Source organism: Centropristis striata, chromosome 1 (genome assembly GCF_030273125.1).
Source record: "Centropristis striata isolate RG_2023a ecotype Rhode Island chromosome 1, C.striata_1.0, whole genome shotgun sequence".
Taxonomy (NCBI): domain Eukaryota; kingdom Metazoa; phylum Chordata; class Actinopteri; order Perciformes; family Serranidae; genus Centropristis; species Centropristis striata.
In genome coordinates this window covers 38,556,922-38,573,308 of record NC_081517.1, presented here as the reverse complement: position 1 = coordinate 38,573,308, position 16,387 = coordinate 38,556,922, and the positions used below count along the sequence as shown (strand labels likewise).

The window sequence follows — 16,387 nt, the reverse complement described above, 5'->3', positions numbered from 1 at the left end:
GGGCTATCACACTGCGTTTCTTTTAATTTGTCCACCCTTGTACGTAGGTGAAATTTATCTATGCATGCACTGGATTAAATTATAAATTCCTGGACAAATCTTTGCTATGTAAAACAAATTGGCATGATGTATCCACCACACACCCCATGTTCTCCATCTCCATCTCTCAAATCAATGTATGATACAAAAAATGAGGAACAGGTGGGGTGTCTTAGGCGGTGATGGATGTGCATAGACTAGTTGCTGGGGTCCATCCTGTCCAAGTGTAATTACTCTGCAGCCCTGACTTATTCAAGACTTTCTGTCTGACTCCATTTGACTAGCGTAGCAATATGTTTCATAACGATTGGTCTTTAAGAAAGAAGGGGAGGCATGTAAGGCTCTTCTGCTGCTCCCATGTCCTGAGACTCTAATATTGACAGGCAGATGAGAGGATGGTAAAAGGCGGCAGGTTCAAATCAAAACACCCCAGGACTCTGCCTGTGATTTGATTGGCTGAATGTTTGAAAAGCAACACTGCTGGTACTGTCTAATCAATGTACATCTCATGTCAACAGAAAAGGGAAAGATTGATTGATTGATATCAATACCAGGAGCAATGGACAGATTCTGAATGACTCACAACAACTACAAACTCTTGCACCCACGCAAGCAAATGACTTCACAAAAAATCCTTTCAGCGAGGGCCAGCTCAATTCATTTTTTACCTCGACTAAGGAAGATCTGTCTCGCCCATGTTGAATCATAATTTTTCCTTCCTTTGAATATAGTCCCTGCATATTTAAATTGTGTGCTTTGCTACAGAGAGCTTTTTATATTCGCATGCTGAGGAGGAAAGGGTATGAGGGATCAGAGAGTTCAAGGTGTACAGAAGAAAGGGAAAGCTAGAGGACGGGGCCCTCCAACACAACTTTGAGTGTGTGTCTGAATAGACTTGTCCCCGTGTTCATACCTTGACTCTGGCCTGTGCTGCATCCCTCTGGTCTCGTTGGCTGCTGGCCTGCCTCTCTTTCTCCTCCAGGTCAGCTCGCAGGGCGGCCCAGCGGGAAGTTAATCCCTCTTTCTCCTCCTCTAGAGCCTGCACCACCTGCCGCTTCTCCTCCTCTTTCTTCCTACACTCCGTCTTCATTTCCTGAATAAGAGAGGTGTGTGTGTGTGTAAGGAGGAGAGTGGGGGGTCATGAGGGCCAAATAAACAACGGTGACGGAAGGAGAGAAATAGAAAAAGTAGTGATTCAAACTGAGAAAATGAAAAAAAAAAAAGAAAGACGGAGAAGTACAAAAAGAGGAGCGAGCCATGGGGTTGAGGCTGAAATGAATATGTAAACAGTGGACCGGCTTTGCTGCCCGAACCCCCTGCATGGGCCGCTGATTGGCCAAGGTCACCTGTGCTCTATGACTGGACCCACGCGGCCAGATGTTGGCTGGTGTGGGCCGAGCCGTGCCGCAAGAGCCGGGCTCATGCAGGTACAGGGGCCAGTGTGTCGGCTTTAATGACAGGCTCCTAATGAGAATGGTGCTTGCTGCAAGACCCATTAGACTCAACCTAGGTCTCCTTTGATGCTGTCCCCCACAATTTCTCGCCATGAGACCTCACCAGGACTGTGTAAGGACCATTCCTTTATCAATTAATCATGGCCAGGTCCCAACTAAGCATAATTAGGAAGAAGCCACACCATCACATGCACACTCTTCACTTTCCCCCACTGAAGCAGTCATTAAGTATTTATCTGCAAGTTAACAACCTGCTTTCCTTGCTCCCTCTCACACACACACACACTCACACACACTTTCCAGCTGTTAAGTATTCTCTGTTGTCAGTAGCAAGGAAGAAAGCTTAGAGCAAGAAAGGGTGAGACAGAGCAAGGGTGAAAAGCGAGAGAAGACACAGAGACATCAAGATTGTGTTCAGGAGGGCAGAGCAATCCTCTTTCTCTTCTCAATGATTCAAATGCCTGTGGCTATAACCACAGGGGACTTGTCGTGTTCAGTGCCACACAGAAGAGACTTTTCGACTCTGAGGCTCCAGACTGCCACTGAAAATTTGTTCCACCAACCTTAAGTTCCTGACTGTTATTGACCAGTTGTTCACGCAGAGCTGTCAGCTCCTTCTTCATTAGTGCACTCTCCTCGTCCACCGTCGTCCTCCTCTGTACCAAGTTGTTAATCTCCTGCTGCTGCCCTGTCACTTTCTGTGGCAGACAGCGAGATAGAAAAAAGACATTGAGCAAAACAGAAAAAAAGAGAAGAGAGAAGTTACATTATGGATTTAAGTCTTGGAAAACTCTTAAAAATAGGATCTGGATTGTGTCTTGACCAGGGTCTGGACATCATAAAGCCAATATTACTGGGCATTACAACCTGATGCTTAAAATCTGTAGAAATAACAAATTCTGAAATTATTTTTTAACCTTTAGTGTGTTCCAACAGAAATAGTGCTGCAACTAATGCTTATTTTTATAATTGATTATTCTAACAATTCTTGATGAATTTGATTAATAGTTATATCGATTAAGCATCAGAAAACAATGAAAAACAATCTCCTAGGGCCCAAGGCAACGTCAGTAAATGTCTTGTTTCGTCCAACTATCATTCCCAAACCCCAAAGTATGTTTAAATAAATAAATAGATTAACATATGCCAGAATAAACAGCAGGGTTTTCCCAAATATTATAAGAAATGGGCACAGGGCCTTTATGTTTTTTCACAGCAGCTAAGCTGAATGAACAGAAAACAACTATGCTGAGACACATTTTGCTGTAATTTATAGATGTTCTGCTTCTGTCTTGTCCTTTGCTGTCTGTGTGGGAGTTTCACCACGGACCAGACTCAGGCATGGCCTGGTTAGTTGAACATGGCACTTGTGGCGACACAACATGTCCCTCAAACCTAACCCTGTTTCTGCTATACGACGCCACAGGAATGAGTTCTTAAGCCCGGGAAGTAAATTAGCATTTCAGCTCCCTGGGGTCTATCCTCTCAAACTAAATGAGGATTTTGAATGGGTTTTTGATTAGATGCCTGAAATAAGGTCTATGGTTAACACAAAGCTTAAGAGATGGCGCTTTGTTGGACAACATAAAAGACATTAGTAAATAGTTTAATTTTTGGAGATTGTAAATTATGTTGATAAACAATTTATTAGGCCATGGTTTCGCTAGCTTGTCAAAACCACTGGTTAGCTTGTCTGAGACCGCCTGAAGCATAACGGCTGTGGTGTTCAAGTCATGCGACTGCGGTGTAGTTCACTATAGCAAAACTTTAGCTTTTTACTTTTGTCGGCTGCATTAACGCTTCAAACATTATTAAAACGATGTTCATCTGTGAAGATTATCCTGCTGAAAAAAACGCGTAAGCAACAGAAACTTGTGTTTGCCACAGAGCTTATTTTCTGCAATGATCCAAAATCCAATGCAAAAATCCCACAGGTGAATTCTCAATAAACCCCATGGTGATGCTACTTCCGGTTTAGCCTACAAAAATAATTTTGTTTGCTTTCTATAAAGTTGGCTATTTTAACATGGGGGCTGATCTGCTTTTTGCAACAGCCTCAAGTGGTCATTCAAGGAATTGCAGTTTTTGGCCCTTCTGCAATGGCTTCATTTTTCAGCCACAGCGGATACTGCTTGCTTTAACCAGAAGGTAACCACACACTATTAGGATGTTACTATTGTGAGTTACAAATGATCATAAAGCTCCATGATGATCAATTTATAGACTCGTTCATCAAACCAGAGGGCAGTAGAAATTGTTCTGTGATTTTTAATGACCACCCAATTTTGATGCTGGTATATGTTCTTCATGTTTTTTGGCAGCCTTTGTGCCGTTAATAGGAGGAGACTGGCCTCTTAACACCGCATCAGCTGGGGTTTGGCAATGGCTGGTAATCCACAGCCTTCTGTGGGTACACCCTCCTCTCAAATAACACTGTGCTCTGGGATGCAATTAATTGCCATGTTGAGGGAAATCGCTCAGATATATCCAGATAGTGGATTTAGCGTTCCTCGCTACTTCTAGCTTGCCGTGCTAAGAACAGAGGGGCTTTAATAGAGATTTATACTGGAGAGCAGAAAATAAATTCAAACGTTGATAATGAGGTAGGCAAGAACAATTTGAACCCCAGTAGTGTTCAATTGATAGAGGAGAAAAAAAGGGGGATTCTGCCAAGTTAAGAGGTCTAGGACAGAAAGATTAGCATTTGAAAATTCCCAGTGCAGTTCAAAAATGAAAGCTAATTATGTTACAAAAATGGAAAGGAGTAGCGAGGGAAAGTATGTAGAGAAAGCGGTGGAAGAAGAAAGAAGACTAAAGAAGAAAAAAAAACATCATCAAAGTTGGAGAGTGGAGATATTAAGAGGAGTGTAAGATCCTATGTGGACTCAGTGGACCATCACATCTCAAAAAAAAGAGGAGAAACCAATTATTCACTATTTGGGTGTGTATGGCTCAAGACTGCATACGAGATGATGACTGTTAGAGGGCCGAATGACACAGCACAGAGCCCAATGCTCATAATGAGATTCTCAAATAGCCTGTAATTTCATTACCAACAGTTTGAAGAGGAGAGACACTTTCCAAACGCAAAGAAAACAGAAGCATGCTGGTATGAAAACAGAAGGATTTATTTTGGTGGCTTTTCTATTCAGATTGAATTGAGAATACATTGAGTAATGAATGAATCTCTCAATTATAACTTTTACTGCATAGGGTTTGTTAGGCAAATGTGTTTGGATGAAGGAAATGGTAAGGTTGGCAGAAAAAGATGAAGAATGTGTGTTTTTTTTTTATATAATTAGCTGTGGTAAGTTATCTGGCTGCCAGCCTGTAGTTTAAGCTCTGAATGAACAGTAACATTTTCGCAGATCAATAACATTTTCAGCTCACTCAAGCCATGCTAAAATTAAGCAGACTTCCCTGAGATGGAAGCCTTTTTGAGTGGACCCTTATAGAATGTTAAAAAGAGAGTATTTCATTTCTGATGTGGCATTGAATTAAATGTTATCATGTGTAGCATTCCCAATAGAGACAAAATAAACAGAACACACTTTTTACTTTCAAGCCCGGTATATTATTGCTATAGTGGCTTCAAACTTGGTGGGTTATAAATTAAAGGTCCCATATTGTAAAAAGTGAGACCTCCTTGTCTTCAGAAACTGTACCTTTAAATCAGCATTCAGGACTGTTGTTAGATTGTGGAGTCATGACTATATATAGGTAGTAAGTGCTGTTACAGTCATTCCCCGGCTGCAATGACAGTGCAGAGACACCTAGAAAGAGCAGACTGGGCTTTTTTGAGAGGGGAGGCAGGCGCTAAAACTGCATCTCAATAAATTATAATATCATAGAAAAGTTTATGTCTGTAATTCAATTCAAAAAGTGTAAATAACACATTATATAGATCCAGTTCACATAGAATGAAACATTTCATCTCTTAATTTATTTAATTTCGACCAATTATAATGATTATGGCTTATATTTAATGAGGTCCTAAAATTCAGTGTCTTCAAAAAAAAAATTATATTACAAAAGACCAATTTTAAAAAAGTATGTTTATGGAAATGTTGGCCTCTGATAAGTATGTCCATCTATATGCACTCAATACTTGGTTGGGGCTATTTGACTTGAACTATGGAAAATTGACTTTTCCATGAAATTCTAATGTATTGAGATGCACCCGTATAGTCAGACAAACAGTTTGGGAATAATAATGAGTTTTTTGAACAGTAAAGCATCTAAACATGTTCTAACAGAAAGCCAAAATACAAGTAAAACCTAAAAATAAAGTATTTCCCCTTTAACCGTGAATTTGAAGCAACTAAAGCACAGACGTTACAGCAGAAATATTGCCATGTGTCTCACACTTGATCTTATGTTCTTATTTCATAAATCATGCTCAACAGTGAGTTTGTCCTCTCATATTATATAGTGGCCTGTTTTTTGTAGCTTTACCGATTCTGACCTATCCAGATGTTGTTATTCAAAAAAGTTTGAGAATTTTTTTTTATGTTGCTTGGCGTAATGGGTGCTAGTGCATGAGTCATTATTTTTACATGCATTGTTATTTATTACAACTTTTTAAACTTTTTTAAAAAAGAAACTGGGCACATCTTTACATGTGTGATGGCAGTTTTCATTCATAACACTTCAGTTTACTAACTACTTGTACTTTTATGTATTTGTACACATCTTCTGTCCTTTTCTATTGTACATTTTCTTATTATGTACACCACAGCACTATCAGAACATAATTCTATTCCCCTCCAGACTGAGTATTACATATGGTTAGTGACATTAAATTCTTCTTTAAACCTTGAACTTAAACACTGACTGAATATTCCTAACAATTCCACATAAAGAGGGCTTTGTTTTAGTACTTAGAAGTCCCATTATTGGATATTTTGTTTGCATTTCAGAGACACCTGTGGGAAAACTGTGCATTATGTTGGCTATTTGCACTGCCCTTAAAGTAAAGGCCAAGATAATACACTGAAATAAAGTTTGACGTTATCACATATCTTCTGTTCCTTTGAGTGAATACTATAGCTACTGTATTGACTGGATCAGAGTTAAGATGGCTGAGGAGGGTAATGTAAAAAAAAACACTGGCAAGTTGATGACTCCATTACAGCCAGTCTCATTAGGAATGAACACGACTCTGGATGAGGGACGCTAATGAAGGAGACTGACAGATGCTTCACTGAAGGGATGATGATTTGAAGTAAATTACATTAGTGATGTCATTATCGTTAGCCATCATAAAACCAAGAAATATTACTCAAAGGTTGGAGCAAAAAAAGCAGGTAAGAGAGAGAAGCAGTTTAAGGTATCTCGTTAAAAGTACACATATTTTCTAATGATTTTTTTTTGTTTTTATAATTCTGTATTAAGGGCTACACAGTGCTGAAATAAATTACCTTTTGTAAAAAGCAGATTGAGTTTAGGAATAAAATCTGATTAGATCTTGTTTCCCTGCATTATCCTACTGCATCCAGTTTACTGGATGCTTCTGCTTTTAGTTTGTCATTTGTCAAATAAATATTTAAGATCTGCTTGAATCACCCCCCACTGTTGATGTGTCTGAGATCTAACACTCAGCCTGTTGGACCAGACCCTACCTGTTCCAGCTCCTGTATCTTGTAGTCTTTGGACTGTAGGATCTCCAACACTTTTCTGTCCTTGATCTCAGCTTTGTGCTTCTCACTGGAAGAAAGAGAAGAGAAAAACAAATAGGTGTGTGTCCATTGTCATCTGCAATTGAGTGACTTGAGGCTATAGGGTTAGAATATTTAGACAATGCAAAGCAGGTTAAGCTGATGACAACCGAACTGGCACCATGATGTCGGGATGAGGGGAGTGGTCACTGACTGTCAGCCATCAGCCCAACCCTAATGCAAAGTTATTATGCCTAAAAGCAGTCTTGTAGAATGTCAGTTTACTATTATTAATTTCTAATTGCTTGTGCACCTGCTGCACTTAGAAAATAATGATTTTATTTTACATAAGCAAACAGCATTCTTTTTTTTTCTTGCAATATTTATAAAAAATAGTCCTTAAAGGGATATTTCACTCCAAATTTTAAAAAAAATCATGTTTTTTTCTCTTACCTGTAGTGCTAATTATTAATCTAGGTTGTTTTGCTGTGAGTTGCTGAGTGTTGGAGATACTGACATGACATGGAGTGGATGCCTTCTCTTAAATATAATAGAACTAGATGGCACTTGGTTTGTGGTGCAGTTTCATGTAGAAAATATACTTGGAAGAAAATAGTTCCTACAGGAAACTGCTCACAACATGATCTGTAACCAGGTCATGATTTCTGGGAAGAGATGTTGCCTTTGAGTTTTTTTAAATGTACTTTTATTTTGGTGCATCACAAGCGAAGTGTCATCTATCATGTCTCCAATACTCAGCAACTCACTCCAAAACAATCTAGACTGATAAATAGCACCATATATAAGAGAAAAAATATGTATTTTTGATTTTGGGGTGAACTGTCCCTTTGAGAAAAGTATTATCAATGTGAATAAAAAGGAAAATCAGTTATGAAATGCTGCTACACCAAACTCTGAACTTTTCTCTTTAGCCCACTAACACCTCTTTTATCATAATGAACTTTTAGGGAGACAAAAACAAGGCATCATATGGGGACCTGTTTGTTTCAACTGCTTTAGGCCACCAGGGGCCACCCATTCCCTCCACTCATCTCCTTCTACACCTCCCATCTGTGAGGCCTTTTCTCTCGTCTCTTTGCCTCTTCTGATCAGCCCTCTCCCCTGGTAGACACTGAAATAAGTATCCGGTGTCCCAGGAGGAGCTGGAACGCAGGCTGGCCTAGCTACATCTCCTTGTATATTGGGCTGTGTTCATCATGTCCTGAGCAACCAACCAATCACTCTACAAGATCCACACAGGAAGGGGAGGGGAGGCTGAATGGCGGTTCCCAGTGGGCACCAGCGCTTGACTGGAGTCGACACAATTACCATGTCAATATCCTCCTGCGCATCAGGTGATACAATACACATACACTCTCTGGGTGCATGTTCCCCAGTGAGTCTCAGCGGACCAACATACTTTGATGGGTTTCCTATGGGGCTATGAAGGAACTGAAGAGGGTGTGGAGAAGGAATGAGAGGCACAGTTGCTGAGGAACTCTCTGCATGTTGCTACACTGTGCTTTACCCTATTAACAACTGACAGACTTTAAAATGTATGTGATGAGGCACCCATGATAGCGAAAATATCATTCTCAGGTAATCATCAGAAGTAAAAAGTCTGTAGAGACTAGTCCAAGTACTGAATAAAGCTTTATATTCCGTTGAACATCTGGAGGTAGTGCCCGACCGATATGAGATTTTTGAGATCAATTTAAGAGGGGAAAAGTTCACAGATTACTGATATGGTGGCTAATATAGTGAATATGTGAGCTAAGTGAAAAAAGACTTTTCTACATGGATTGAGCATATATTTCAAAATGATGTGAATCTGCAAAGGCACTCAGAAGACTGCTTTCTTTAACAGATAACTAATAAATAAGAATATTTAATGCTATTGCACATTATATTATCCTTGTTTAACTGAATATCGTGACCCGAAGGGAACATTTTGTCAACATCTGTTTTAAATGATATTTATCTTACTTTTATTGCAGCGAAATGGGATTATAAAGCAGACAGACTGTTGTCATAAATGCTGCATGCGACTAAAAAAACGGAACTGTTTGTATTACAATATACATAGCTCAAATGAAAATTAAATCAAACATCAAGTCAGCACAATGTAATTGACTGGAAAATCAATGTATTTTATTATTCTGGAAACAAAACGTCTAATTTGTATCTGCAATATTAATAATTTACAAAATAAAATACCAATACTTGGAATCCCTGTATTGATACAATATTGACATGCAAAATATCAGGATATTATGCTTTATCAATTTTCCCCTCCACCCTATTCAATACCACTTGATTTTTGACCATTAAATGAAGAAACTAAATCATATATAAGTCACCCTAAGCATTGTTTTCTGCATTATATGTTTTGTTATGTACTGGTGCCTATTGGACAACATATCGTTCGATATTGATAGATACCAATATGCCTGTGATAATATCAGATGGGCAATGAATCGGTCTGGCACTATATGTAAGTGGAAAATACAACTGGTGTTCAAACTGCAGTGAAACCAACAAAGATCATTTAAAGTCAAATATTAAATAAAAAAATCCAAATAAGGAGGAATACATTCAATTTATCCAAGTGTGCATCAACTGTGAAAAGGCCTGATCCTCTGTTCTTTACTGAAAGTTCCCATGCCACTGTTTTTGGTGTAGCTTAGCCACCCTGCAAAGGAGGTCATATTCAATCTCACAATTTATCCGATAAAGACAAGTATTTGGCAGGAGTGTTTCAACTGTCCAGAATGGGTGCGGCGGAGGAGGAGTGTTTTCATTAAAAGGGTTTCCATGGTTGAACTGCTAGACCGGGGATAAGAAGGCTTAAATCAGCATCTGCACCAGATTCCGTCGTAACCCCAGCAGAATGGCCAAGGTGCCTTAAACACCCCTTGAACGACTTTCACACATATTTCTCTTCACTTGTGAGATAAAGGAATTTTCAGCTATTGAGCCTCTCAGGTAGCAATTTGAAAGATGAATCTACTCACCGCTCAACCACCAAACTGACAGCCTGGGTCAAGTCTGGATTTGCCACTTGCAGGCGTTTCCATAGGGACCACACAAACTCCTTGTCTGCCTGTGAAAATAAAGGATTCAGCGAGTAAACAGCTGTTATTCTTAATTGAGATAAATATCTTTTGATAGATTCATCTAAAAATGCAATGAGGCCTAAAGCCACCGCACATCTCCGCTTTTCTCACTAAAAAACAAAAAAATAAATAGGATGCTCAGTGACATTAGCATACGACAGAAGGGTAGTCAAATCAATAATTTAAATATCTTGTACAAAATAGTTTTTGATCTGGCCTGCCCTCTCTAATCATGAGCCTCTCTTAACAGGGATTTTCATCGCTGATATGTGACCTTCGACTCAAGGGGAGCCAGCATTGACACTTGTCATTATGCACTATTTATGACTTGGGGGAGCTGGGATCCAAATCAAAACACAGCAGTCGAGCTTGCATTTGCTTTATTAATCAATTGCGCTCGGATATGTTTTCCACTACAGCTCCAAAGTAACTAGCCCCAAAGAAACTCAAAACTGATGACAGAGAGAGTCATCTTCAAGTAGAAAAACCCAGCCAGCCCCTGACACATTTCCAATTCAAATTGTCTCGCTGTTTTTTTCAAACATTTTTAAGCTACATTACATTTAATGAGGGACATCTAAAAACTACATTTTCTGACATTAAAAGACAGAATTATACCAAATCGACTTAATATAAAATTATCTGATAAATTATGTTCACATCATCATAAGATAAAAGTCATCCCTCCCACTGGAATCTACTGGTCTCCAATTAGTACATGAATTTTAACCCCCTTTTCAAAAGTGTCTAATCAATTATTTACTAAAATGGCAGAAGCAGACCTTGATAAGACCATGAGCTGAACACATAAGTGGAAGGACTGTAGATCTCTGTCTCTGTATGCATCTGTGTGCATGTCTGTGTGTGTGTGTGTGTGTGTGTACAGAATGGGAGCATGGTGAATGAGGATAGAGATCTCACCAAATCAGCCCTGCAATGCAGCTAACGATGAAATTAAGCAGTGTGGTTGACTTGAAATAGGTGGTCTCCGTCTGCCTGGCCTTTGGCTGCCATTAGCTGTTCCACAGACAAGTGTTCAGTCAGGACCCTCATCAGGATCTCTCCTCTGCCATATGTGTGCTTAAAGATGCATTGAATGTGTGTTTGATGATGGCTGAATTATTCATTTATCATCTAGACACTGAAATACCATGGGCTAAACATACCAAAGAAAGCTACTGGAATTCAGCCACATATTAATAAAATTAGCATGCTCTAGTAGGAACATTTGCTGGCCGACAGATGAGACTTTGTAGTTAATGGCTGTCCTGAAGTACATCTTGCCAGAGACTTAAGACATCAGTGGTATTCAAATGCCACTATTTAAATGGTACACTGCACAACTAAAGGTTCATATTAGACAGACAGAATCACTGATGTTCTACTCAAGACAAGACCACCAAGGATGGCTTCAATGTTCAGCGTAGGGCAGCAGGAATGGTCTGAAGTGACACTGGTAAACCAGTAGCATATTAATGTTGAGCTTTACAACTGAAAAAAACATTTAAACACAGATGTTAGAGTGTAAAGGTGCTTGTATTTGCTTCTGTGTGTTTGTAGGACAGCGGCCTACTAATAAATAAAACAGTTGTGCATTTTGTTTGGTTTTTAGGTGAGCACACCTCTTGAATTATACAAATTACCTTACTTGCCCCATCTCAGGTTATCACCATACAAGAATAATATATTTTTAAAAAATACTTTTTCGATACACCAACAACAAAAAACATAAGCCCTAGGCACAAGTAATAGGATGATTTTTATTTTATATTTTATTAACAACCCATGCAGAAAGGTCACTGAACACTTTTGTAAAAATTTTAATTGTAATTAACAATATTATTACTATTTTTAAATGATTCACCTACCTTGTAGGCCTACACATTTGTTATGCCATTATTAGTGCTTTTAGTATTATTTCTATTTTTCTCTAATGTTGCTTTACTTGTAAACACAGTCCAGTGGTTTAAGTGGGTTTCCCTTGTATAGATAAAGAATAAATATTATAAAACAGAACACCACTGCATTAATAAAGTATAGATACAATAAAACAATAACATTGTTTTAAACAAAAAGTTCAAAACTTTGGGTACGTTCGATACAATTGAATGTATAATTAATGGAGAACGTATCATTTCCAGCAAGTGGTAGCTCCAACACTAGAAACACATGAGAAAGAAATCAAACAAGAAAAAAAAAATCATAAAAATGGTTTCCAACAAATTGTTTCAGAAATTCTAACTTTAAAATGTAAATCTGTCTTCAATATAAGCATTTGACAGTTACAGGTGACATTTAAAGGGGTTGATTAGTTAGACACAGTATAGAAAATTTTAAGCAAATTAACTCAGTTTTTTGGATTACATGGGGGCATGCTAGGAGTTGCACCGCTATACTAATTTGGAAGGATGCCTTGCATCCAATGGTATGAAGGTGTCAAATGTTGTCATACTTCTTTTAAGTAGTTTTAAAAGTTAAAGTCAAACTTTATACATGACTTCATATACAGGATAAATAAGGAAACAGAGACACGGCTGCTTATAGACAAACAGCACCAAAACAAATGTTCCTGCCCCATGTGTCAGGTGGTATATAAGTCTAATAAAAACTCAAATGTAACACATCATCTGCTGAGCCCCACAGCTGTCGACCTACCTGTATAGCAGGTACTGTGAATATGCAAAGTGAGAAATGCTGGGTTATTAGGCACCACCTGGTGGTGAGTATGCAAGGACACCCTCCCTCAATCACTGACTCACAAATTGAAGATGAAAGGTTCTCAAATCTGCTCATGACCAATTCCTGAGTCTATATGTTTGTATGTATTTGAATAAATAGAAAAACAGCAGTGACAGCTAAGCCGTTATAATGTTCTTGATGCAATTTAGTAAAAATGAACTAATATTGAAATAATAAGTAACTTCCTCTTAATATAAATGCTTTTTCATTTCATCTGTGAACTGCTGGTGATAAACCTCAAAACCATAATGGTTTATCAGTAAAAAATTTAGAGGAGGTGAAACAGAAACAGCTGGCTAATGTACTTTCCAGCAGACATTGTTATCTCTGGGAAATACTAATTTTCAATGTTGTTACACAGTGACACATTATATTTAAATGAGGTGAATCATTGGTCTTCATCTATTTGATGATACATATAATGGTTATTATGATGAGAAATGCTTTAAAATTTTTAAAAGAAAGTGGTGGTCATTGTCTGATGATTGATGACAAAAAAGAGAGAAAAAAAGCTTTGCCCACAGTGTGTACAGTAAAGCAAGAGGTGCTGGCAACTGTAGTCTGACAAAATAAACCACTAATGTTTGTAGGAGTGACCACCCACTAATGAAAATATATGATCATTAATCTTTATTTATACTGGTAAGAGCAACATATCATTTTGTCTCATCAGGCTCATGTAAAGCTTACATATGTAGAACATAAAAGTTAATGTAAAAATTAGAAACACATGACAAAATAGTATTCTTACATAAAGTAAACACTTCATTTGCTTTCTTGATCTGTCATCAGTTCACTCAATACATTGTTATCATCGTGTTGTTAGATTCCCATGAAGTAAGCCTTAACCACTTGTGTTTCCTAATATACTGTATACTTCACATAGGAGATATCTTAATCCAGCACATGTGTGCATCTCTTTTAATAGACATTCATACATACCTGGCATTGCATTAACTCCTCTGATAAACTCTTCACTTGTTCCTCCAAAACAAGGGTGCGTGTGTCGTCTTTGGAGGACATTTTGGGACTGAAAAGGGAGGAAAATAACAACTGAGATCAGTTTGGACACTCTGAACACGCGTGGGAGTGGATAAAAAGACTGTACAGATATCAGCATGTAAGCACGTTTGTGTTTAATCGGCGACACTGTCACTTTTTGGAAGCAAGTAGTGATTTGTACTTTCTATCTAATGTTAGCTAGTATTAACGTTAAGTAACTTATAACGTTTTTCTTTAGCATACTCGCAGGATGACAGTCAAGCACACAGGACGCCTTTTATGAAACATTTAAACATATCGTCTCTTACCCGTTTCGATAACTTGCTCCCGCGGCAGGTATCAAGACTGTAGGAGAAGCTTCACAGCACTTTGTTATTACAATACAGTGCTACTGTAGCTAACTGAGCTAACGTTAGCCACTTAGTAAACATTCATATTTTCCGTTTCTCGTCTGCCATTGACAGCCTTCCGCGTCATGTCAGAGCAGCGTCCCTGCATATATCATTGGCAGCGTTTAATTACCCATTAAAAATACCATTTTAACGTTTTCTACAAAACCAAAACAAACTTTGTCAGTGTATCACACCGTTGTCAATAACTACCGGAACGCTTTCCTGCTTTCAAACAAGCCCGCTGTTTTCCGTTTCCGTCCCTACTCCCTCGGCGATCACGTCATTTTACAACGGCTGCAGTTGACGTACGGCCGAATGATCCGAATCAGAATGCACTGGTTTCCAAAAGGAGTCCTTATAGCTGTTCCAAGTGGTCCTCTACACAGTTATGTTTTATTACGGCTTATTAAGGAAAAGGGTGACTAAAACTCTTTACAAGGACACCGAAATACATGGACAATACAATAGTGCACTTTTAACACCAATCCTTTTTATTAATTTGCCTATTTGGCATAACCAAATGAAAACAGAAGAACAGTGAGGCCAGGATGCATGTATGAGGCTCATTGAAAGTAAGGTAATATCTTTTAATTTCTAAAAATGTGCTTATTAAGCATGTGGCTATCAAATAAATAATAAACTAAATCACTTTAGACACTTTTTAAAAATTATTATTATCTTTTTTTTTTTTTTACCTTTGTCTATAAAAGGCCTGGGTCATATTTGAATAAATTAACTAGGGCATGCTTTATGCTAAATTCACCACAAAGCCTACTTACTTTTTCAGTTACACCTGCATAAAATTCCAGACCTCTAGGCCTGTGCAGTATTATGCAAATATTACTACTAATCAACCTAGTAGTATGAAAAGTATTTAAAATTGGTGACAAAAACAGAAATATATAATATTCCACAATACTGTAAGACTCTTAAAAGAGCCATTCTGTATACTGACTTCTTTTATTTTTAATACTTTTGCTAATAATACTTCTGAACTTTTACTTCAGTAACATTTTTAATTCAGGACTTTTACTTTACCTTCATTATTTACTTACTTGTCTGGAACTGAAAATTATTTTTTCATTGTCTCACAGCTTTATTTCTGTGCTCTGAAACTTATTGATATATTGTTCTTTATTTTCTCTTTGGCGCAATATTTTTATTTTATTTGGTTCTTTAATTTTATATTTTATTCTAATTTGTACTATTTTGAGTTGCCCCCTGGAGCAAGGCACAAATACATTTCACTACATGTTTGACTGTGTATGATTGTGTATGTGACAAATTATCAGATTTTTATAGGATCGAGAGAACTTGACATGAAATCGCCCTCGTGGTGACTTCTTCCATCAGCTCATGCCTCCCACTGCGTTCTCATCAGAAGCAAATTTTAGCTGACCAAGACCAACTCTTAAGATCAAGTCCAAACCACCATGGGTCAAATCTATTGGCTTTAAATTATAAAAAAGCCCATATATGTGAAAGAATTCTTAATTTCTAATGCTGTGGTTGGAGAATATGCTACAGTGTGTGCAAAGGTTCATTTGTTTTCTCTTCCCACTTCATCACTTGTAGGCCTAGGCAAGCTTTCTAACGGTGTGTTCAGACCGGACGCTTAGCGAATATTTCGCGCGACAAGACTACATACAAAGTCAATGCAAACACGCGAATAGACGCGAATTTTTGCCGGCTGCGCGAATCGCGGGTTTCGCGCGACGCGAATGCCGCGATTGACGCGAATGTCGCGGCGCGAATGAAACAACGCGAATTCGCGTGAGTTCAATTAATTTAACTTTGGCGAAATATTCGCGTGACGCTGTGTCGGGACAGCCTATCAGCGTTGAGATTCTGGACGACAGTGACTTCATGCATCCCGGGAACCCGCCTATTCCGGAAAAATGGAGGAGAAACTTATTGTTGCGGTCTGTGGGCTTCCCGAGCTTTTTGACACATCATCACCCTCCTACCGCAACCGGAACCATAAAGAT

The 16,387-nt window shown here is 38.4% G+C and overlaps 1 protein-coding gene across 1 annotated transcript in view; it reads right to left on the bottom strand.

Moving 5' to 3' along the window:
• The window catches only part of cntln (centlein, centrosomal protein), a 103,403-nt gene extending 88,688 nt beyond the window's left edge, over positions 1 to 14,715 (bottom strand). Inside the window, exons 1-6 of the mRNA XM_059340319.1 lie at positions 14,316 to 14,715; positions 13,948 to 14,035; positions 10,165 to 10,253; positions 7,115 to 7,199; positions 2,057 to 2,191; positions 953 to 1,132 (exon numbers count right to left, since the gene is read on the bottom strand). Coding sequence (XP_059196302.1) covers positions 953 to 1,132; positions 2,057 to 2,191; positions 7,115 to 7,199; positions 10,165 to 10,253; positions 13,948 to 14,028 — 570 coding nt within the window. The 5' untranslated portion in view covers positions 14,029 to 14,035; positions 14,316 to 14,715. The remainder of the gene's footprint in view (positions 1 to 952; positions 1,133 to 2,056; positions 2,192 to 7,114; positions 7,200 to 10,164; positions 10,254 to 13,947; positions 14,036 to 14,315) is intronic.
• Positions 14,716 to 16,387: the final 1,672 nt, after the last annotated feature.